The sequence below is a fragment of the Pezoporus flaviventris genome, unplaced genomic scaffold, assembly GCF_033815535.1.
Source record: "Pezoporus flaviventris isolate CSIRO_AGI_PZ_B2104156 unplaced genomic scaffold, CSIRO_AGI_Pfla_v1 ptg000013l, whole genome shotgun sequence".
Taxonomy (NCBI): Eukaryota; Metazoa; Chordata; class Aves; order Psittaciformes; family Psittacidae; genus Pezoporus; species Pezoporus flaviventris.
The window spans coordinates 18968129-18991982 of record NW_026892561.1 but is presented as its reverse complement, the minus strand read 5'-3'; the positions used below and the strand labels follow the sequence as shown (position 1 = coordinate 18991982).

At 48.6% G+C, this 23854-nt stretch overlaps 2 protein-coding genes across 3 annotated transcripts in view; one reads left to right on the top strand and one right to left on the bottom strand.

The window, feature by feature from the left end:
* Positions 1-3467: 3467 nt before the first annotated feature.
* On the top strand, positions 3468-11400 carry TOR3A (torsin family 3 member A). The gene is made up of 6 exons (XM_061452014.1): positions 3468-3825; positions 4198-4311; positions 5055-5320; positions 5956-6131; positions 8285-8409; positions 8914-11400. Exons 1-6 carry the CDS (start codon positions 3537-3539, stop codon positions 9162-9164), a joined length of 1221 nt encoding a protein of 406 aa, XP_061307998.1. The 5' UTR covers positions 3468-3536; the 3' UTR covers positions 9165-11400.
* Positions 11401-13556: 2156 nt separating this feature from the next.
* Positions 13557-23854, bottom strand: part of ABL2 (ABL proto-oncogene 2, non-receptor tyrosine kinase) — a 48424-nt gene continuing 38126 nt past the window's right edge. For both annotated transcript variants that reach the window (XM_061452011.1, XM_061452013.1), the window contains exons 6-11: positions 22918-23095; positions 22102-22286; positions 21674-21826; positions 20046-20135; positions 18622-18795; positions 13557-17975 (exon numbers count right to left, since the gene is read on the bottom strand). In XM_061452011.1, coding sequence (XP_061307995.1) covers positions 16279-17975; positions 18622-18795; positions 20046-20135; positions 21674-21826; positions 22102-22286; positions 22918-23095 — 2477 coding nt within the window. In that variant the 3' untranslated portion in view covers positions 13557-16278. The remainder of the gene's footprint in view (positions 17976-18621; positions 18796-20045; positions 20136-21673; positions 21827-22101; positions 22287-22917; positions 23096-23854) is intronic.

Genomic DNA, 23854 nt, shown 5'->3' with positions numbered 1-23854 from the left:
GTTCATGGCTAGCTTTTCTAAGCTTTTTGTAAGATGGGGCAAGTAAACAGGCATCAAAATCTATTCCCACAGAGTGCAGGGGTTTAATCTGGCTGTATTGGAGATTGTTTTTGTAATAACCCCTTGCAGTGAGTTCTTCAGAGGTAAGAGGTGATGCTCACAGTTCTGAATGTCAGACATCTGGAAGGCAAAGAAGCCACCGAGAGCTGCTCTGTACTTCTGAGGGCTGCGTGAGCTGCTGCCAGTCCCCGTACAGCTCTTGGGAACAGGACACCCCAAAACAGCCAAAGCACTGTGCCACTCCTGGAAGGGCAGGGACAGCCTTTGACCTGGCCTGTAGCACCAGCATCATGTTGTGAAACAACCAAAGGCACCTGCTGTTTTTTAAACTAGGCTTTCTCAGCTGAAACTTTCAACTTCAGCATTGCTGAGTTTTCTAAGAATTGTTTGGAGGTTTTGTTTTGGGGATTTTGGGGGGTGGATATTCTGGGGTTGTTTTTTCTTTTTTTGTCTCCTAGCATTGTGTGGTGACACTAATTTTTTGTATCCTCCATCTCTATTTTTGAGGTGCAGTCTGCTCAGGAGCAGGACAGGATTCTTTCCTGTGTATTAGCAGTTCAACAACTTGCAGAATTACAGATGCTTTTGAGTTTTGAAAGGCTGAAATAGCTAGTTTGGAGAGCTGTTCTTACAAGCGCTTTGTTGTCCTACTGCTATGTAATTTTGGAGTGGTTGGCCTTAGTAACAGGGTGAGAATTCATGTAACTGAAAGATTTTAATGTGTTTCTGATTACGTAGTGAAAATAATTTTACAGAAGAATGAACAGAAACAACTTTGAGCCAATGGCAGAATCAAAGGGGCTTGAAAATCAGCACTTTCCCTGAATTTCTTTCAAATTCTTTCCCTCCAAATTTTTATTGTTTCTAAATATTAGAAATTAAAATAAGATCTTAGTTAATACACCCCAGGTGTGGGACTGGTGCTCTGCTTTTATCTTGTGGAGTCTCAATATTTTTAAGAGATTGGGGACAGGGCTTGAAGGGGAGAACTAAAGGTAGGAGGGCAAAGGATTCCCCTTATACCCTTTATTCCAGATCTTATTTTTTAGTGATCTAATTCATTGCTGTGTAATACTGCGCTCTGCAGAGACTTTTCTCTTCCTCCTGCCTTCTTTCAGAGTTCATCTATGGATGTGCAGAATGAATTGCTGTATGGAAAGTTGAAAAACCCTGAAAGGATGGAAGCATGGCATTTCCCCATCCAGGCGATAAAGCCTGTAGTATAAAATCCTGGATTGCAGGGTTCCTTCTGAGTATTTGCTTGTCCTGAGTTGCATTAGGGGTGCTAAATAAGGCAGGCATAATCACATTTTTATGGTGCTGTTTTTAATCTGTTTTGAGAGGATCCCTGCACTGTAAGGCCTGACTTGACCTAAGATCTGGATTTTTAATGAGGTGATTTCTGCTCACCAGGACTCCTTTGGAATAAGCAGCCATGAGGTGAAAAGCTCTGCATTAGAAGGGGTCTTCTAATGGTCCCTTCTAACCCAAGCCATTCTATGATTCTGTGATCATCTCTGGGGCCATGCAGAGTCCTGCAGTACCTCTTCCTGCAAGACTGTTAGCTGAAGGTTAGCAAATACTCTAGTGAATGTTCCAGCACAGGAAGTAAAAATAAAGGGGGGGAAGGGGGTGGGGGGAGAGAGAGAATCCCAACAAGCTCTCCTAGGGCAGTACCTTCTGTGCCTCCTATCCCCATCCTTCCCAAGTCAGGTATGGGCAAGTTCTCTTCAGTGTAGTGCACTAGGATCTCTTCCAGTCTCCTGCTGCCTGCTTTCCAGTCTACGGGGATGATTTCCTCCCTGAGGAAATGCTTCAATTCAGATGCTTTAGCTAGTTTTCAGAAAGGCTGATAGTTTAATTTGTTATGGCTACAGTGAGTTCGATTTTTAATTGATTTTTTTAATGTGCATGTTTTTAGTTTAAGTTATTGCAACTGCTGCTAAGGTTTTCGCCTCGCTATTTTTGAAGCTGGAGGGGACAATAGTGTTAATACCGGTATCTTTAATGAAAATGTGTAATATTTATAGATACCTGTAGATGGTGATATGCTCCACTCCATGACTTGGCGGTGCTGGATCCCACTCGCTCCCCATCCACCTGAACAAGAGAATCTCGTCAGGCTGGATCAGGTGCACTTGGTATCCTTCTTATTTTTATTTTTCTGACCCTTGGAATTCTTTCTCGTGTCCAAAGCATCTCGGCCTCATCTCGGATAGCGTAAGTTGTGGGTGGACTTGTCCTGATGCTCAGTAACTTGTACAGGTGTTAGTCTCTTACAGTATGCCAGTGGTGGCTACAGCTTAAAGTAAGATCCAAGTTGTGTGGAGCTTATCCACTTTAAACCCCCTACCCCCAGCTGAGTTCGTGTGCATACCTGTTTCCAAAAGCCAGGCTTTGCCTGGGATCCTAGAATCTCCTGCCAAAGCACAGGCAGCCAGCCCTAATGACTCTGCGTGCTGCTTCACTCTCCAGGAGAGGGTTTACAGCTTTCTGAAGAAAAGGGATTGGTGAAGGTGAGCTCAGTAGTGGTAACGAGTTGTACCTCAGTTCTCATACACGATTTCATGGTGGTTCTGTCCTGATCTGAATTATACCTTTTCCTGGCGGTGTGAGGAGCGGAGGCCACCATACCTTGTCTTAGTATTTAGATAAACTGGTGGATGAAGATGCATCGATGTAGAAGTAAACAGCAGCATTTCTTGGGGTTGATGAGGAAGGACGTGCATCCAGTGTCAGACAGCAAACCTGCCCCAGAGCCAGCAACAAAACCATTTGTCTTGGAGCTTTGATCTAACCACTAAACTCACAGCACAGAAGGCAGCAAACCAACCCCAGACACGGTGGTGCAGCTCCCTCTGTCGCTGGTGTGGCTCATCCACTGCCTCCTGCTCCCTTGTTTATGGCTGTAATTTTCGTGTCCTTTGGAAAGGACGCTGATGAACAACAGCTGCTGATGCCTTTTGCATTTGCGGCAGCAAAATTTCAGCCGAGCCCCTGACCTGAAAAACCCCAGATTATTTGCCTTCCCCAGGCACTTGTTGCTGGTGCCGCGGTGCGGAGGCCGGAGGGAGGGCTGCGGTGGTGCAGCTCCGGGAAGGCTGGCAGTGGTGTCGGGAGCTTCCTTAGGCACCTCTCCAGCCTCGCCTCCTCCCGGCAGGACCCGGGAAGCAGTCGGGAATACAGACCCGAGGGGTGCCTGGCGCCTGCTTTCAGGAGCAGGGCTGGGTTTTGCAGGGTAGCGCAGGCAGGATCCGTGCCGAGCCGCTGGAGCCCCCATTCACGGGCCAGGAGCGAGGCCATGTGTGCGCGGCGCTGACAGCACCGCACCGCTTTCCTCCAGCGACTCCAATCGCAGGCGGCCAGGAAGTGAGATCACGGCTCAGGCTGTTTAAGGGAGGCAGGGAGCCTGCAGGCACCCAGCAGAGCCGGGACGGGGCTGTCCGCAGCCTGTTGGGGACACCCGACCCACCGCCATGGGCCGGGGCAGGCTCCCGGCTCTCCTGGGGCTGGCCTGCTCCCTGCTGCTGCTGCGGGGCTCGAGAGGCCTGGGCAGCCGAGGGACGACGCGGTGGCCGTGGGAAGAGGAGCAGGGCCCCATGGCAGAGGGGGAGCCGTGGAGCGGGGCAAGGTACGAAGCCGTCAAGAAGCATTTGGGAGCTGTGGGTGCTCTCTCCAAGCAGTACTGGCAGTACCTGACATGCAAAGTGTGGCAGGAGGGCTGTGAAGAGGAGGAGGAGGAGGAAGAGTCCGGTCCCAGCCCAGGTAAGCACCTTCCTCCTTTCTCTCCCTCTCCCATACCCCAAAAACAGCAAGGTCCATCACCTTGCTTCCCCCAGCTCCTGTGGACGCTGCCTTTCCCCAGGGTCGCTCAGTACCCTGGCACCTCCCTCGGCACACCCTGGGTTGCCACAAACGTCGCTGTCATGCTTTCCCCTGCTGTGTCTCACTGCGCCCACCCGAGCCAGCTGCTGCCTGCTTATTCCCCTCCACCCAGCTGGGCTGCTGGTGGGCAGTGTCCGAGTGCCCGCACCCAGGAGGAGAGCTGCCATTAACCGGGCTCAGCTGAGCGTCCACACCAAACCCAGAAAAACCCAAACTTGCTGGAACACCTCTGCTCAGACTGCTGCTTTTCAGGCTGGGGCCTGCCTCTGGTGGGACAGGATTACCTGGAGATCCTCTCTGCCTGGTACTGCAGCTTCAGCGAGTGCTGCCAGACGGGAGACTGCAGGGTAGTCAACAATATCACAGGTAGGTGCTGGGAGAGCCCAGGCAGTGCTTGTCTCTGCTGCCTCTCCCTCGTCTCTTGTTGATTGTTTGTGGGTTTCTTTAAAAAGAAAAAAAAAGTGTATTTTGTCAAGGGCTTGAGGTGAGTAAAGGGCATTTCTGAGCAGGGGCTGAGCTGGTGGCAGGGCGAGGGGTTGAGCTAAATCCTGGTTCCCATTATTCATTTATAGTTCTGAAACTGCAAGAGACTTTGTTCCTTACTGTACAGCAGTATCTGCTCCAGTTTGCCATGAGCCCTGCCTTCATCTGGTAGCCCTCAGGCATGCACAGTGGGATCCAAATTGGCCCAACATCCAGCCCCAGGTCAGGAAGGTACACAGAGACCTGCATGTAAAGCCTGCACTGGTGTCATTGCATTTTGCTGGTCCTTAGACTTCTGGTATCCATAATCTCTGCTGAGAGCTCATGAGGGTCTTTGAATTGAAGTGTTCCCTGCAATTGTCAAATATCTCCTCTGCTTCCCGAAGGGAAAAAAAGGAGCCAGTGGAATATCTGCATCTTTTTGTGGTCAGTGGCTGATGCAGGCAGGGTACCGGCAGCCTGTCTTATTGACCCTGGGGGTATAACACCACTTCAGCCTCCTCTCAGGCAGTCCCACCAGCAGGGCTGGGTGGGCCTCATGCGCTGCCACATTTTCTCCTCTTATTCTCACCTGCAGCAGCAGCTGGGCTTGCAATTTCAGGCTGAGCTTTTGCTCTCTCCTGCAGGGCTAGCAGCAGACCTCAGTGGGCAGCTCCATGGGCAACACCTGGCAAAAGAAGTGGTCATCCAGGCAGTGCAAGGGTTCGTGCAGACCCCACAGCCAGAGAAGGCTCTGGTCCTCTCCTTCCATGGTTGGTCTGGCACAGGCAAGAACTTTGTGGCTCGGATGGTGGCCAGTCACCTGTACCGGGATGGGCTGAAGAGCGAGTGTGTCAGGCTGTTCATCTCGCTCTTCCACTTCCCCCATCACATGTATGTGGATTCGTACAAGGTGAGAACCAACAACACTGTGCTGCTGTGGGATGGCCCAGTGTACTGGGTCTGGACAGGATGGAGTTCATTTTCTTCACAGCAGCCCATAATGGAGCTGTGTTTTGGATTTATGAGTGAAACAGTGTTGATAACACACCAGTGAGCAGTGCTTGCGCAGCCTCAAAGCCTTCTCCTCCCAGTCTGGCCCCCACAGTCGGTTGGGAGTGCACAAGGAGTTGGGAGGGGTCATGCCAGACAGCTGACCCTAACTGACCAAAGGGATGTTCCATGCTATTTACTGTGGTGCTCAGCAATAAAAACTGAACAGAGGAGGTTTTGGGGTAGGAAGCCAGTGCCTGGAGACTGGCTGGGCATTAGTCTGTTAGTGGTAGGTGTGAGTGGATGCCTTTGCATCACTTGCTTTGATTTCTTTATTTCTTCTTCCTCTTTCCTTCACTTACTAAACTATCGTGACTCACTTTTTCTCTTACTTTTGCTCTTCCTGTTTGTTGCCCTGTCTGGCTGGATGGGAGAGAATAAGCAAGTGGCTTCCAGCCGGGGTTAACCCATGACATTGCAGCTTAGCCCCTGCATAGTGCTCCAGTGGCACTGACTGCTGCTGGGCTTCTCATGCTCCTCCCTGCTGCTCCACAGGCTCAGCTGAAGAATCAGATCAGTGAGACTGCGCAGAGCTGCAAGCAGCCCCTGTTCATCTTTGATGAGGCAGAGAAACTTCATTTCAGCCTCCTGGATGCCATCAAGCCCTTCATGGCTCCCTATGACAAGAAGAGCAAGGTGGATTACAGGAGATCCATCTTCCTGTTCCTCAGGTGATTTCTGGGCCCCCAGAGGGATGGGAAGGATCAAAGGGATGGAGTTTATCCCCTGAGGTGTGTGATATGAGGGGCTCAGGCCGCAGGAGAGGGGAAAAAATGTCTAGAAAAAGGCAGTTGCCTCCATGGTCAATTTTGCTTACTGATGCTGGGCATCCTCCCTGAGTATTTTCAGGGGCATTTGCAGGAGGAGCTAAGGTCTCGCTTAGCTGGGAAACCTAATCCTGTGTCTAGGCTTTGAGGCAAGGAACCAGTGAGAGTCACAGCTAGCACGGTGTCACCCTGCACAGCTCAGCAGGGAGATCACATTCTCCAGGGAGCAAAGAAGATCTTGATGGGAAGTTCTTGTGCAATGTGGCCCTGTTAGTTGGGAGCAGGAGGTGGGGAGTTTCCACTGTGTGGCTGTGGCTGCAGGCTGAGGTGCCATCGGTCTGCTGTGCTGTGAGGACTGATCTGGCATCAGTTCATCCTGTGGTTTAGCTGGTCCCTTACCCATCCAGAGGAGAAAGGACTTTGGCATGTGCACAGCCCAGTGCTGTCCCTGACCCAAGCCTAGGTGGGATGCTTCACGAGGGAGAAGTGGGACATCTCAAAACTGGGATGTGAGGAAGGCATGTGCCTGAAGTAGGCAGTGGGAAATGCCAGGAGAGACAAGTATCCTGGGCCCCCTTAGGTTGAGGAGTTACAGCCTTTAGCTTGGCCTTGGCAAGAGACATTCCCACAGGCTAGAGGTGGACGGAGCGTTTGCTTTCCATCTCCCACTGTCCAAGCAAACGTTCTTATCTCCAGGTTTGGTGGTTCCCAGGAAGTTTCTCTGCACAGGAAGGACCTGTGTATGTGCCCAGTGTTTGCAGAACTGACCGTATTTCAGTCCTACCTGTGTGGGCCTCCCGGCAGGAGCCATGGTGGAGGGGCAGATTCTTCCTTGTTGCTCAGGGCAGGGTGGATGTGGTGTTGGCTGTGCTCAGGTGACCTTGTGTCCTACCTGGCAAGCCATGCAGGTTGGGGGTGACATCAGCCCCCTTGTGCCACCAAGCGGAGCAGAGCAGGGTGCCTTGCACAGCAGGGGAGGTTTCATCACACCTGGTGGCAGTGTGACACAGACCTCTTGTAGGAGAGCTGGCTCTGCCCCAGGGCTCCTTTGGACACTGGCCTGGTCCTGCAGCTTTGGCCAGGTTTGGGGGATAAGGGAGGATTGGCTGCCTGTCCTCAGTCAAAAGAGGCTGTGCTTCTCTCATGGGATGTGGGAGCAGGATCAGTATAAGCTGTCTTCCCCCCCTAACAAGGCAGCAGGGGGGTGGGAAACAGTAGTGGATTTTTAGTGTTGCCTCCCCTCCATTTGGGGAGTGGGTCCAGAGCCTCCGACATGAGAGAAAAGACTGGTGCAAGGTCTGTCCCAGTGCCTATCTGCCTCCTACCTATACCAGTTCTGCAGTTAGCTGGTTCCAGTATTACCAGCTTACTGGTGGTGGGATGCTGGGGCTGGTGCCTGAGCTGTTGCAAACCTCTCACCAGCACTCTGGGGGCTGCCTGCCCTTGATCTGCTTTCCAGGGTGAGGGACTGCTCTGGGAACCTCAGTGGCTGTCAGGACCTCCACTCCCCACCATGGAGCTGCCACCACTGCATGTCCAGAGTAGTCCTCACATAGGAACTGTTTTGTCCCTCACGCAGGGGGTGCTTTGCCAACTCCTGGGTTGCCATTTGAATCCCTGCCCTGGACTTTCCCTTCCAGTGAGGTTCCCACCACGTGCTCTGCCTTCTAACTTGGGCTTTCAATGGTGGCTTGTTGAGGGTTTGGTGTGCAGCCAAGTGTTATCTGCGAGGTCAATGATGGCATTGCAGGCAGGACACGGGACTGACAGATGGAGGATTCTACTGGCTCCTGGTCCCACCCTGGGAGAGAAAGCAGCTGCCCCAGGCTGTGAGCTGGCAAGATGGAAGATAGCTGTACGGATGCCTATAGAAAGGGGCAATTTGGGAAGAAACTTGGCTCCTCCATGTGCTAGTATTTCAGATGCTGATCCTACACAGCAAATCCTTCATTGCTAGGAGAACTGCTGAGGCCTCTCTGCAGGTGAGGCTGTTGGCAGCTCTCAGCAGTTCATCTTGGAGGGGACACGGTTGAATGACTTCCCTCCTGTGTCCACAGCAATCTCGGCGGCAACACCATCAATGAGGTAGCCCTGGACTTCTGGCGAGCTGGCCGGGCACGGGAGGAGATCTCCAAGGAGCTCCTGGAGCAGCGGCTGCGGATGGAGCTGCAGGAGCCTGCAGGTAAGAGCCGGGCTCACTTGTGGGATGCTGTGGGTAAGCTGCCTGCAAACCTGCCCCTCTGCACTGGCTTGGGGCCTTGCTTACACAGTCCCATCCACCTTGTGCTGCAGAAGTGTGCGTGCTTTATTTCCAGCACCCCACCCCGGGATTATCTGCAGCATGAGCCCCTTCCCTCATCCACATGACCACAGCCCCACTTATGAGGCACGTGAGGAAGGAGCCGTGTGTCCTTCTTACCTACTTCAGCCCTGAAAGTGGTTGTGTTGTGAATGGCAGCCTAACACGGTACAGGAGTATCAAGGTTTCTCTAGGGATTCAGGCTTCTTTTGGCTTGAGATGGGCAAGCTGTAATGTCTTTCTCTGTTCAGACTAAGTGCTGAACAGCTCTTTACAAGTGGGTGTCTCTCCAGGACAGACCCCTGCCAAGAGACAAGCCTGACCCTGCAGAGAGATGACAGCTCCCAGGTGAAGCTTCTGAAGTTTGTTTGTCTTGTTTTGCTACAGAGAATGGTTATGCCCACAGCCACCTCCTCAGAGAGAACCTCATTGATTTCTTCGTGCCATTCCTGCCCCTGGAGTACCACCACGTGAAGCTCTGCGCACGGGATGCTTTCCTGGCAAGGGGACTTCCATACACAGAGGCAGCCCTCGATGAGGTGGCCAGGATGATGGTGTTTGTGCCCAAAGAGGAGAAGCTTTTCTCTGCACAGGGCTGCAAATCTGTATCCCAGCGCATCAATTACTTCCTTCCTTGAACCCCAGGTGGGACTACACCAGTGGTGAAGGTGGTTCTGCACTCTAGAGCTGCTCTCTTGCACAAGGTCAGGCAGGCAGGTTACCCAGCCATGCCCTCGCATGGGGACACACGCTTAACTCCGTTACTCGGAGGGCTGTTTGCAGGGAAGGAGGCGCCTCCACCCAGCCTTGGGGCACCAAGACAGCCTGCACTTGGCTGCATCTCAAGTCTGTCCAGTGTTTAAGTCCCTTCTTTTAGCAGGTTGTAGCCTGAAGTGATGATGTGGTTATGTTGACAGATGCTACGCTTTATGGGAGTGGGGATGTCCAAGTCCTTGGTTTGTTACTACGTGATGAAGGCAGATCTTGGAAAGACTGGTCCTGTTGGGACAGTGCAGCAGAAGCCATGTCCTCACCCTGTCTCCAGTTTTCTCTGTCAGTTTACAAGATTGAACAGAACTGTTCTGCTTGAGTATTTTTCTCTGTTGCTCTCCTGCACTCAGAAGGTTTTTGCTGCTCAGGGACGTGCATGCCAGGATCACGGTTTGTTCAGGGAGGCCCCTGCATTGAGAAAATGACAATAATCTCCTCTGGAGACGTCAAATCTCTCCCTTTGGAGCGTCCCCCTCTCACTGGAGTCTTCTGTTGTATGGAAGCAGCTGTGGGGATGAGGTGACCTTCTGCTGAAATTATTTTTCTAAGCAATTTGGTGAAGAGCCTTTTTGCCTCCCTGCAAAATGAAAAAGGGGAGACTAATTCCCTTTTCAAGGGCAAAGGGCCGTTGGTGAGGATGGTGGCTGAAGGAATGGGCTGCAGCTGAATTTGGGTTTTGAGGGATGCAGTAAGCTTGAGGGCCTTTCAGTATGTTGCATCTGTGTTTTTTTGGCTGATATCAGCATTACTGCACTAAGGGCCTGTTTGCTGTCTGGGTACTTGCCAGGTGATAAGTATGTTGCAGCAGAACCAAAAAATTTCAACAGTCTTATGAGAATCACTGTGACCTCTAGGTCCAAACTCCCTTCCAACAGAGCTGTGCTGGGTGATGAGGTGAAATGGCACACGCCAAGGACAGGGCTTAGCGCCCTGGACGCCCCGCATGCAGACCTTTGGTCTATTTTAAGCTTTGAACCTCCCTGCAGTGCCAGTGATGAGCAGCACGACCTCTGGGAAAAGACTGACCAGACACACTAACACTAGTCCTGCAGACTTTGAGTTCGTATGTCTCTCTGGGCACGCTGGCTGTTACCTAACGAGGCTTCATAGTCCAAAGCAGGAAGATGAGCCAGCTGCTCAGCTGATGCAAAGTTAGTTTAAACTTACCTGTTGTCTCTGGACTGGACCTTAGGGCCCGTGCCAGCATGCACTGTTATCAGGCATTTCTGAGACCTGATTTATGGTCAATCTCTTTCTTAATCACAAGTGTCAAGCCTAAAGCTCCAGCTTGGAAACATCAGAGGCAGAGGCAGGTGGGGAAGGAAGGTCACAGCCCCACAGAAGGACGCAACTCAGTTTGTGTTTTATAACATGGGCCGAAAGTTGAGGAGGTTGTTAGCTGGAGTTAGTTGCTTAGAAGGCTGTATAAGCCAGGGTCACCTAGGATTATTTTTTTTTTTAATTTAATAGAAAAGAATCTTCAGCTGCCCAGGTTAGGCTGGTGCTGCTTGGAGGGGAAGGAAATCTCTTGGGCAGCTGTTTCACCAGTGCAGGGGTGGCATGAAGCTGGCATGTTGAGCAGTTCTTACTCCATTACTGGTGGTATTGCTAATGGGGGCAACTCTCACACTTGACCACACAAGGCCTTGCACTCTGCCAGGTCACACAGGGATGTTTCAGAGGTAAGCAATTATGTACCCAATAGTGAGACCCACTCTCCTCTGACCACTCCATGGCAATACTAAGCTTGATTTTAGAGGCATAAATAAAGCTACTGCTTTTCTTTGCAATCTGGTAGAATTAAACTATCTTCTCTTTTCTACCCAAACCACCAAACTTCAGGTTAGTACTGAGCAGCTTCAAATATTCCTTAGGAAAACCACGATTTTTTTGCCAATAAAATATTGCAACCTTTATTTAAAACAAAATGCAAATTGGCAAAACTTTGTGGAACGACAGGCAAAGAGGCCCTTCAAAGGGCCTTATTTACATCAAGTTTAACACTGTTCGCAGTTCACAGTCAGACGATAGTGAGAGAATTAAATTAGAAAAACAACCAAAACATATTACAATAACAATAAAAACAAAAAACAGTTGACAACACTGGTAGAGTGATCGGTGATTAATGTGTTTCATTTTAACCCATTCCTGCCCTCAATGAGTTCACTACTGATGCAAAGAGCGTGCGGAGCCCGCTGGGCTCTACTTCCCATGCACAACAGACACAGTTGAAGAATGACCTCCTTTGGTACAGACACTTCTTATCATGTGTAGATATTGTCAGTAAGTGAGGTGTCCCATAACCTCTTACTTTCCACCACCAGGGAACAGGCTGAAGGTTTGTTCTGCGCTACAGGCAAGCAGAGCACAACCCCAGTGTCCACCTGAGCCAGATGGTGCCTACTCGTGCTGAAGCAGGAGGCTTCCAAGCATGCTGTAGTCAAGACCCTTGGGTTCTCCTGCCAGCCACTGATTAGGAGTAGGGCTCAGTGTTTTACAAGAGAACAAAGCAGCCTGTTCTGTTTGCAGAAACAGTCTTCTGGATTCATTAGTGCTTATCACAGCTGCTGGTGCCCAAGAGCACCCACAAGCACTATGCAGAGTGCCTCAGCTGCTGGGAAAGTCTTAGATAAATGGAACAGGCTTCAAGGTCTGGATTTTCCTACGCTATGACTGCACAGCGGAGCCCATCCTGCCTGCTTTTGTGCCCACTGCCTTTAAAGGAGGGCTGCTTTGTTACTGCAGCAATTCTGGCGCAGCTGCTGTCCCATGCTGTGGGGTTTAGTTCCCACTGCCCACAAAGAGCAACGTGCCATAAAACTCTTGCATAAGCACACCTGATGTGATGTCAACACACGTGTGCGACTGTCTCACTGATACAAGGCCAGTGGTGCTCAGGAGAGATGTCCTGTATGAGAAGGACAGGAACAGGAAGCCTTCCTCTCTCCCATTGTGTTCTGCATCAGCAGCAATGCTCCATTCCATTCTGTTTTCCCAGTGGCTAAATTTGATGCAGTCCCAAGACCCAGACTCTTAATTCAGCTTCACCTCTGTCCACACTAAAGACAATGATTATACTGAAGTGCTGCTGTCAGTCAGACAGCCAAGTGCACCGCTTCTGGGGTTAAAAAGGGTGTACAGTGCAGGAAGAAAGGAGAATTGCACCTGTGAGCTGGCCAATTCCCCACAGTAGCTACAAAGAGAAAGTGCCCCACGTCAACTCACTCGAGTGCATGCTTTGTGCTTGGCGTTTACCAGGCCCTACGTGCTGCCATCCCCTGTTGCAGAGAAGACTACTTTAAACTCTAGCCTGTTCTAGTGCAAGTGAGAGAGCCCAGCTGCAATAACATCCTTACCCCACAAGGCCTTCTGACAGTGGTGAGGAAAGGAAACAACAGGAGTTTATGCCTTGTCCCCTACCCTGACAAGTAGAGCAAGAAGTGCTCTACACTGGCACAAATACCAGGGCTTCACCATCCCTACGTTACTTTGAACGTACTGTACAAGGCTGAAACCAGCAGAGAAGCTGCCACTGTAGAGACCTTTAAGGCCAAAAGCCAAACCTAGCAAAAAGGAGATGGAACTTTCAACAATTTTAGGTGAGTGGCTGTGGAAGGAACTAAAACTGAACGATAATTTACAGCAGAACCCTTTCCAGATACCATCCTGCTGCTATCCTGCCAGAGGGCAGGGGGGAAATTCCAGTTTGGGAATAAAACAGGCAGCAGAAACAGCAGCAATTCTACAGCCTCCTATTCAGGGGAAATAACTCTAGTGTCAAGTCAGCACTACCTCTGCCACTATCTACCCACTTGACGTAAGACAAGGGGTAAGAACAGAGGGTTTTTTTCCACCACAGGAGGGATCAGAACTGAATGGGCTCTGTCACACACAGAGGTTGTGGAGTTTCCATCCCTGGAGATACTCAGGAGCCACCTGCCCAGGATGTGGTCCTGGGCAGGTGGCTCCTTCTGGAGCAGGCAGCTGGGCAGGGGTCCCTTACCGCCTCAGCTGCTCTGTGACTGTAAAAGCAGAGGCTGCTTCAGCTGTGTTACTGCCTACTGCCCAGTGCCACTGCCCATCATCTCTGCTGTGGGGAGAATAAACCAGGTGGCATCTGAAAGGAAGTGGGGATGATCAGTGGAGGGGAACAGTCCTTCCTTGGGGCATGGTTAGTTTCTTCAGAAAGGGCTGACAGAGGGTTGTTGTAGAAGCTAGACATTCCAGGAATTGTTTCCTATTCTGTCATTTGTGCTGGAGGAAGACTGTCATTCAGGGAAAAAACCCAAAAAGCTCCGTTCAAAATACTAATCAGAACTGGACTAACAGCCTTAAAATGTTCAGGTTAAAATACCTTTCCCCTGAGAATCACTTCAGTTTCAGTCTGTTCGTCCTAGGCTGACTAGTAGTACAATGATGAAACCATGCGATTGTCTGCCAGGGCAAACAAGACTTGCCCTTCTGCCCCGAAGAAAGCTCCCATACCTGTTAAATCATCTTGATTGTTTGAAAGGCCATGTGAAGCAGTATCACAAGCTGCCTTCCCTTTGCAGGTCAGCTTTCCAAAGACAATTAGTTCGGTGTGCACACCTTCAGTAAAGATGACTGAAAGAGATAAGGTAAACCACAAAAGCCCTCAGTAAAGTCTACATGATAACGGTTTGGTACTCTGCCTTACAGGTGAGCATTGCTGTGAAAGCCCTGGTGTACCCCTCCCCAACCTACTAAAGGTCCCACTGTAGAACTAGACAGCAGGTTTTGTTGGGTAGGCTTGGTACTGACTGTATGTCAGGATGAGTAACCCACGCTGTACTTTGATTTGTCTCCACTTAGGTACCAGCTCACTGGAGTAAAACTGAGATGTTCAGTCACTTAATGCCTTAACGTCAGCCGGGGTGGAGGAGTTACCTTTTCCTTCTCCCTTCACCATTCCACTTACTTGAACAGTGAAGCTCATGTGGTCCTTTCTGCCTCACATACTGCTCCACCGGGGTGCATTCATGCATTGTGACACAACTTCATTTACCACAGACCAGTGATAAAATGAGGATTCTCAGACATCGTTTCTAAAGATTGTTCGGCCCCTGTCTCGCTATGCTCCATGGAAAAAACAGGGATGCTCACCAAGGCAACCCAGCCTACTTCCAAGCACCAACAGGGCAATGATCCTAGACAGAAATGGAAGTGCCCATCTTGTAAATTCACACCTGTGCCCCAGTTCAACTCTAAATGCTCAAACTACAAGCAGCACAGTCACACTTTAAAGACAAGTTAAAAAAGCATTTTAGCAAAAAAGAAAAGATTTAAGGTGCAAAGCAAGCGAGATCCTCTATCATCACCAATAGTGTGAAGTGAGCAGCAGCATGCAGGGTAATGCGTATTTGGAGCCAGCTATCAGACCTGTTTTCCATTTCTCACAAATCAAATTAGTTGAGGTCTTCCTACCTGCCAGTACATTTACATTTCAGGGAGTTGTGCGTATAGGCAGAAGACCAGCTTTTTGATGCCACCACAGTCTACAACTAGCACTAGGACCAAGGAAGACAACTTCAACCACACAACTGCATTCATTGCTAGTAGGCATCAGACATCAGAAACCATAACCCAGTGGGAGCGCTCCGAGGCAAAGCTATAACATTTGTTGTCGCATCTCAAGCAGGGGAGTGTGCAGTTTATGTGTGTGTTCCCTTTGCCACAGCATAAGATTGTGATCTAGCCTTTAAAATACAGGAAGAAATAAAAAAGATGGCTGTGATTCTCCTCTGCACTGCCATACACAGTCACCTTCACATGCCAGGAAGCTGGAAGCCTTCAAGACCAGGAAGCACTAAAACAAATCTCAGGAAGCCCTCAGTATGAAGCATTAGGCCAAGATAAGGGACAGATCCAGAGAACCCTACAGCACTAAGGGTGTGTAACGGGCAGGCCAGGCTGTACTTCCTGGCTCTCCAGCTGGCTCTGCAGTGCTGTGACCACTAAAGGAATGTGGAGAACAGCTAGGGGTGGCAGAAGCTCTGCCTTACCTACTATGGGTCCTCAAGGTGATGAAACTAAACTGGGGAGTAAACCTGGTAACAAGATAGAAACAACCTAGAGCTTAAAAAAAGCAAACCAAACAAAAACCACCCACCCCAATAACTGGCAAGTTGTGCAAGAGCCCCAAACTACTCACAAATGACCATCAAGCAGCACTGGTGCGAGACCACTAGAAAGAAGTATCAACTGAGACAAGGCTGTGTGGTGGGGAAGGGGGTATTCCAGTGGTAAGTCTGCCCAGTATCCCTGATGCTTCCGATACAACGCAGATGAGAACATGTGGTGGATGAGGTGGACAGGAAGGAAAAGAGATAGTTTAATATATTAACTAATTTTGCAGTTCTCATTACAGCAGCAACAGTGCTGTGGAAGTAAGCCATCTGGGCTAGTGCATCCACCTCCAGCAGCTCTGAATACTGTCAGTGCATTAGACCTTTCTCCCAACTGCACGTAACCTCCCTCTTGATGGCTACTCCAGCTCAGACTGCTCGGCACTTGGTACCAACAGAGCCCCAGTTCCTTTACTTTGCCATGTCAGGAGACCAAAGCATACTTTGGCACAGACAGGGGAGGATCTGTACAGCCAAGTGGCCTGCAGCCACTCCAGTACTCCAGCTACCACACATCAATTCATCCTTTCCAGAGCTAGAACCTGCCATCAATACTCCTGCCTCTCCAAGGGAGAAGCAAGGAGCTTCCTTCCCTTGCCATATCAAGCAGATCAGCCTGACTAGGTAGGGACAAATACAGGCTGTTTTGCCCCTTACAGCTTTAATCTACCCTCTCCATCCCCATTCTTTGAGATGAACCTGTAAACGTGAGGAGAACTCAGTGATCTGAGGTACTTCACATACTCAAGTATCAGTCTTTCCTTTTGAAAGCATCAGTACAGAAAAAAAGTCCCCCCCTCCCCATGTGTATTTCTCTTACCCAGATTGACAGTAGCTACCTTTGCACCACATCGCTGATTTCTTGGACACATGACAATAAGTTATTAAGGACGGGGTTTGCCCCAGGGACGCTAGCAGCTGCTGAAGAAACCTGCAGCTCCTGCAGGCTGAGTTCCAGTTTGCTCACGGCTTCCCGGAAGGCAAATTTGTTGCGCGTATGCGGGATGCAGTCCACGTAGCCTGAGCAGTAATCCAGCAGCTGGTGCCCTGTGTCCACCAGCTGGCTGTTTGGCGTTGGCTCGGCGATGGCACTCGAGAGAAGATCTGCGCACTCCAGCAGTGCTTCCTTGCTGATTTTGTCTGCGGAGATTTTCTCAGCTGCCTGTTTGGTCTTTCTCAGCGCTACTTTTGCACCGGCCGTGCCATTGGCCAGTTTCACTGGGGAGGTGGAAGACGATGACAGAGGCACTTGAGGCGGAGGCACCACAGGCCTCCCAGATTTTCCACCAACAGGTGCTGCTGCTGCTGCTGCCTTCTTACTCCCTTCACTTGATTCCAGTCCATGCTGCGCTCCTGCCACATTGCTCAGCTCTTCTGCTGCATCTGAGCAGGCAGCTGGCTGTTGTAGGAGCCTCATCACTGGTGGTGGAGGTGGAGCACACTTTGGTTTTACCCGTCTGGGACGGTCCCTGTCGCCAGAAGAAGTGACCTGATGCTCAGATAAGAGCTTGAATTTATTACCCTGAGAGTCTGTGCCAATGAGCTGCACATCTGCTGGAGTGTGTTTTAGAGTGGGTGAAATTAGGACTGGCACTTTGTGGTTATGAGTGGTTGGAAGTATTGCTGCAGCCTTTACTGGAGATGACCACCCTGGTCTCTCGCCATCCTCAAGGGCCCCTTGCCGTGGGCCACTGTTTTTTTCCTTGCCCTTGGGAGCTGCGGCTAGCCCTGGACCCTCCTTGTCTTCCGATGCAGAAGGGTTTCGGAAAGGGAGTGCTGTGGCACCCCTCGGCAAGAGTTTTGCTTTTGGTCTCTCTCTGGTCAAAGCAGGGCCTTCTTCAAACCTTTTGGGAAGCAGGTCATTGCCCCTCCCCGTGCTCTCATCAGGCTGAGAGGAGGTGGACACTGTCCGTTCCAGCTGGAGTTTTGACCTCTGGGAATTTCTGGGAAGGGTCATTGCCATCCTATCCTGCTCTGGAAGCCCTGAGGACATGGAAGATGTAGAGTTTGACCTTGGAAAAGGTTTTGAAGGTTCTTCATTGCCAGTGGGTTTTCCTGCTCGTAAACCCAGTGTCTTTTTAATCAAGCGTGGTGTAAAGAAACCAGTGATGCCCGACCACCCACCACCAGTGCTTACACCCCCACCACTGCTGGTACCAGTGCCATCATCGTTGTAGAAGGTCCTCTGCACAAAGCCCCCACCATAGCACTTAGGTGGTGCTAGGCTTGCGTCCTGCTGCGTGGGAGCAAAAGAGAACCCATCCACATGCTGCAAGGAAGCAACAGATGAAAAGTTACCCGTCAGCTCATATTTCTTATGTGGCTGATTTTCCATCTCCCGGAAGGAACTGCTGCGTTTGGGAGGTGTGGGAGCATTCCTCTTCTTCATAAAGGAGCTGAAGAAGCCACCTTTTCTGTCCCTGGTGAAAGTGGTTTCTTTGGCATCCTCCAATAGGCTGCTGGGTGACTTGTCCCTCTGCTTGCGAGGCAGTGCAGGAGACCCACTTGTTGGCTGTGTGCTTCTGATAAAACCTAGACAGAAGAAACAAGTGTGAATCTGCAAAATCAATTCCCATTTTCACTTCCCTATCCTGCAGTGCGCTTTATGGGCCTGGCATATTCAGCTGCCCAGATTCTGCAGGTTCTGCTTAGAGACAGGTTGAGAGGAAATTAACACTTTTATTTTTGTGCAAGGGTGGTGTGATTTTTTTGCTTTTATCCCACTTCTGCATGCATGCATTGTCTCCTGTCTAAACTGAGGAGGCCACTTAAGAAAAAGGCCAGGAAAAGACGGAGTTGCTCTTTTCTCCCGGTTTCTTATTCCCTTCCTGTTTGTTTTTTATCCTTCCCCAAATACCGCAAGTATAAAATAAGATCTGTTGCTGCATTGTCAACCTTACTTTTGAAGCTGTATTAAAAAAAAGCAAAACTAAATTCTAAAGAAATACAGTGGCATTTACTAAAAGAACATTGAACAAGCTGTAGTGTTTACTATTTGCTAGTGAATAACTGGACTGACAAAATGGCTGACAGCCCTGATGACACAGCAGTACAAAGCACCTTGCCCTATTGTGTTGGGCTTTTTTCTGTTGTTTTCTTCTGTTTCTCTGGCACTGATACCAGCAGCAAGTTTATCCCAGAACGCATGGCCTCACTGGCACTGTCCCAGTGCCCATACCTGGTGCTGAACTGGAAGCTGAGTGCTCCACAGTATCCTGCGTTCCCTCAATGTTCTCCTTGTTCTCTGCCTGTTTCCTCAGTGTTCTAGTCTTGGAGGGAAGCATGGGCAACCGGGGCAAGTAAGGAACTATGGATGAGGAGGAGGCTGTTCTTCCAAGCTCCTCTGCTACCTCTGAAAGGGAAAACAAAAAACAAACCAAACAATAAGTGAATAGTTGAAACAGAGACTGCAGAGGAAGAGCAAAAGAAAATCTGTGTCTTTACTGCAAACCCAGGCTGGCAAGAAGAAATAAATGACTGAGAAAAACCTAGTTCATTGATTTAGTTTTTGCTCAAGTCTAGAGGTATTCAGGGTAAGATGTTTGTTTTTCACAGTATTTTCACACTCAGTGACATCTTTATGAATTCAGGAAAACAAAACAATGGTAGGATCTGTGCAAAAGGCCTAGTATGAATCTACTTTTTTGCTGGGTTAAGGGTTGCTCAACAGGTAAAGTCAGCACTGCCTCTGTTTTCAATTAAGGTGCTTCTTGTTGATGCTCCAGGGATCCCCCAAAAGATGTGTCCTCTGTGGATCTGGGTCTAAGCTGCTCTGCTTGAAGCAAAGCCCTGCACCTCCCCATTAGAAATGAAGACTGCACGTTTGCTTCGCAGTATCAACACAAGGTATGTGATTGAAAAAAACACCAAAAAAATCCCCCACAACCTCCCGGCCATACCAAAGTTGGCATTTGTGGGCCACTTGATGGGCCTAATATAGATCCACCCTGGTAGAATTCAATCTGGTGTGTTTTTTCTGTGGTAGCGAAGTGGATAGATCAGCTTTGTATTTAATTTAAAAATCTAGAAGATGCTCAGACACTTCTGCTTGTTTGCTGCCCAGTATCACATGTCTCACCAGTACTTAACTAACTCCTATGGATTGTATTTGAGAGTTGAATTGTACAGATTCGCTCCTATAAGTAGCTACATAGAAAATCCAGGGATTAAGGCCAACTTAAAAAATGAAGGCTGGTAGAAGAGTATTTCACGACCTAATTGCCACAGTCAGCAAAGGACTGTGATAGGCATATATCTCTCTCTCTCAACATCACTCACTATTCCCAACCCTTCAGTTTGGGAAACAAGAAGCTTTCTCTAATAAAGGATATGATATTTTTTAAATTAACTCTTCAGCATTTTAGTGTTCAAATGAAACTATACTGTCCCCTGCACTGCTGTACGTCTAAAGGTTGTTCAGTATTTGTCCAGCAAGTAAGAGAACTTATTTACCTACTTATGGTTAAGAAATTAACTAAAGGATGAAGCTTCACCACAACCTCCACTGCTAGCAGATGAGCCTTAAGGGCCTATCCATAAGCATAGCACTCTGGAAGGAAACTTCCAGTACTGTTGCAGAAATAAAGCAACAGGGGCTCTCACCCTCTGAGATGCTCGAGTCGTGGAACATGGTTTCAAAAGCCTGGTGGGTCTCAGCAAAGGAAGGTCTGTCTGGTGGGTTCCACTTCCAGCCTGTGAGAAAGCAGAGTAAGTCTCAGTGTTTGAAACAGGTAGGAGATATTTTATTCTGTGCAAGGAGAAAGAAAAGACACAAGCTTTGTCAACTGTAGTCAGACTGATCTCCTACAATTAAATAGGCTTTAGAGTCATTCACAGAAATTAATTCACAGCAGCAGTCAGTCACCCTACCATATCCTAACTAACCAAATCTCGAGAGGAAGGAACCAGTATTAAAAATCCCAGCTCTCTGCCAACTCCACTAATTTTGGGGGTCTCCATATCCCTCTTTTCTAAATTTTTTGGGAAAAAGTGAATTCTGCATCTGCTACCCTGGCTGTCTGGACTGAATGCACATCTACCCCAGTTACAGATAACTGTGTATGCAAAGCTCCAGGCACATTCTGCTCACATGCTCTTAATACCGAAATTCAGGCAGAGCCTTCCAGAAGGAGAATATATATATCCTGTGGGTGGAAGAGGAAGAGAGTGCATTGATCTGAGATGGATCTTGGAAAATTATACAAGGGTATCATGATGAAAAGTGTAATTTCTGTAGTTAGAAATCTGCACAAGGGGAATATATTCTGGAAGCAGCTGACTATCTGTTCATACCACTATAGGGTCTGGGAAGTTACTGTCATTCTGCTCATTTTCAGTTGCATTGATATCGTAAGAATTACCTGCTTTGGGGGTTTTGTCAGCTTCCCGAAAGTTTTTTAAAGCAATATCTTTCATCATTACCCAACTTCCTCGTTTTATAACTAAAGTTCACCCTGACTTTCTCTGACATGCTGGGGGGGGTGGTTCAGGCATCCCTGGAGACAGGCTGTAGAATGGCCTCTTCTACCCTGTTTTGCCTGTCCTGAACACTGAGGGTCACAGACATTGCCTGAGTTAGCACCAAGGAGTCTTTTCCCAGGTCACACTGACAGGGTCTCTCTGTTCAGAGCTGCTTACCTGATTCAACAGTATGGCCTGGTATGCTCGCTAAGATCTTCAGCCTTTTGCCCAATATAGTCTCTTGTGGGACTCAAGGAGTCCCGCTCTTGCAGGACTGAAGGAGATTGGCAATGCTGTTAAACTCTGTTGCTCTCTTCCTGTACCAAACTGTATTTTTTTTGTCTTCTATTAGTTAGTACCTTTTCCATCTGTTATGGTGCATTAGGGAGCTCTTCATGGCATGCTTGCAGGATGTATTTTGAGCAACTCTGTCAACTACGTGTCTCCTGCACAGGTGCTGTGTTTGCAGAGAACTAAATTTCCTTCCAATTTAGTGATTCCATAGTAAAAGTCCTACTGACAAAATACCAGTACAATGTGCCACAAAATGGTATTTGGCTGTATTCAGAAATGACAGTTTCTGGGAATGAATTCTTGTTCGCTAAAGACCACACTCATTTTGTATCAGTAACCAGGTATGTCTCAGGTGATGGGCCCTTTTCCACATTAGCCAACAAAATGGCACAAAAGAAGAAAGGACTTCAGAGTTACCTACAGATTTCTCCCACCTCTCCCAGGTTTTGTCCTCCAAACTGGAAGAAGCTACTCACATGCCCTCATCAGTTCGTAGACCTTTGGAGGGCACCCCTCTGGTTGTTCCATCCGATAGCCCTTTTCCAGCAGATCGTACACCTGAGAGAGGTCAATGCCTGGGTATGGTGACATCCCATAGGTAGCAATCTCCCATAACAGCACCCCAAAAGCTGCAAAAGGAGGAAAACAGAATTCCTGGTCATAAGTCTGTCCTTCTCTTGTGCTGCTCATTACATTGTGGCCGTTACTGCAGCTTGAGGCAACATTATTCTTGCACATTATTTCAGGCCAGTCTAGGTGAAGACATTATATGCTAAAAATATTATTGTGGCCTGGTGTGTGACTGTCTCCTCCCCACACTTCTGTCAGGCCAGAAAGCAAGTTACTGTCTATGCTGGTAAACAGAAAGAAAATGAAAGAGAAAAGAAGACTGGAGTTTTCTTACCCCACACATCTGATTTGATTGAAAAGGTGTTATAGGCCAGACTCTCAGGAGCCGTCCATTTGATTGGGAACTTGGCTCCAGCGTGAGCTGTGTAGGTATCTCCAGTCATAAGTCGACTTAAGCCAAAGTCAGCCACCTTCACAACGTGATTTTCTCCAACTAAACAGTTCCGTGCTGCCAGATCCCTGTACAAAGGGAAAAAGCACAGTCCTCTACTGAAGCAAGAGCAGGGCTTTGAATAGTTTTGTGTCTGCATAGCCTGTCCTTCTCTTCTGAATTAGGAAGCACTCTCTTTATATAGCAGGTAAAGGCAATGTGAATCTTGCTCTCAACAGTGTCAGAAACTGAGTGGACTTTTTCTTAGAAGCCGTAAGTCAGGATTGGGGCTCATTCTTTAAACTCTAATAATTACTTTCCAGTAATGACAGCTGTTACAATGAGAAGTTTATGTTTCCTGAGAATAGGATGAGATCAGCAGCTCATCCCACACCAGTAACAACTTTATGGCGTGGCTTTACCTGTCTGGATTAAAACAAGACTTGGGGTTGACAATGTCTTGCATATAGGGGGTACATCAGAATAGGACAACACCAACTTTCATAGCTGTCAGGCATAAGATTTTCAGTCTGCTACGAAAGTCATGGGGAGAAAGTACTGAAAGACTATACTGAAACCAAAACAGCCAATAGGTAAGCCAGTGTGAAACCTAACTTTGCAAGAATCTTTCCCCAAAAGACAAATTTCTGGGCCACCATGCTGGTGGCCTGTTCATCACTGCAATCTGAAACTCTACCAGCTCAATGTGACTTTACCCACCTGTGAATGAAATTCTTCTTCTCCAGGTACTCCATAGCAGAAGAGATCTGAGTGGCCATGTAGAGTAGCACAACAGCACTCACTTCCTCCCGGTTGCACTCCCGTAAGTAGTCTAGCAGGTTCCCATATGGCATGTATTCTGTCACAATGTAAAAAGGTGGCTCCAGGGTACATACACCTAGTGGTGAGGAGGAAAGAGCATGTGAATAAAGCTTCCCTTTCTTCCCTAGCTTACCACTGTTCCTGATTTAATATTCATTTGTCACATTTTGTGCTGATGTTTCTCTGAAAAGTGAAGACTTCCATCTACAAGACCCAAATCAATGCAGTCCAACTTAAAATTTAGTTCTTCTGCCTATTTATATGTCTCTCCACCTTACAGACATAGAGAAACATGTCTATCAAAGCACTGCTATTTCTATACAATATACATGAAGGAGTAGTTCTGTTTCTGGAGGGTTCCTGAATGAAATAGGAATTATTTTAAACATGTGTGATTTGCTTTCCTTCCCCTCTCTCCCTCCATGAAGCTAAAGCATGGCCAACTGGAAGTAAACACCCATCAACTGACAAGATTTTGAGACTGAAGTGTCACTACAGAGTAATGGGAAGTAGTCCTATGTGTGCTAGCTGGGATCAGCATGGTGGGACCTGCTTCTAAAGCAGCATTCTTCAGATGACTACTTGCTACAGTTATTGCAATTATGTATGAAGTATGTATTAATCGAGGAGGAGGGCAACAGGATACTCATGTCAAATCTCTGTGAACTCACACTGCAGCACTGCTGTGTGCCTCTTCCTACCATTACACACATACAGGAGTGAAAGACAACTATGCTGTGCGTCTGAAAGAGGAAAAATGCATCTCTGCTGAGAAGTTTTTCTGTCTCCGCTCCTGGAACCAGACAGGGCTGGGCAAAAACCTCATCTGTGCCCA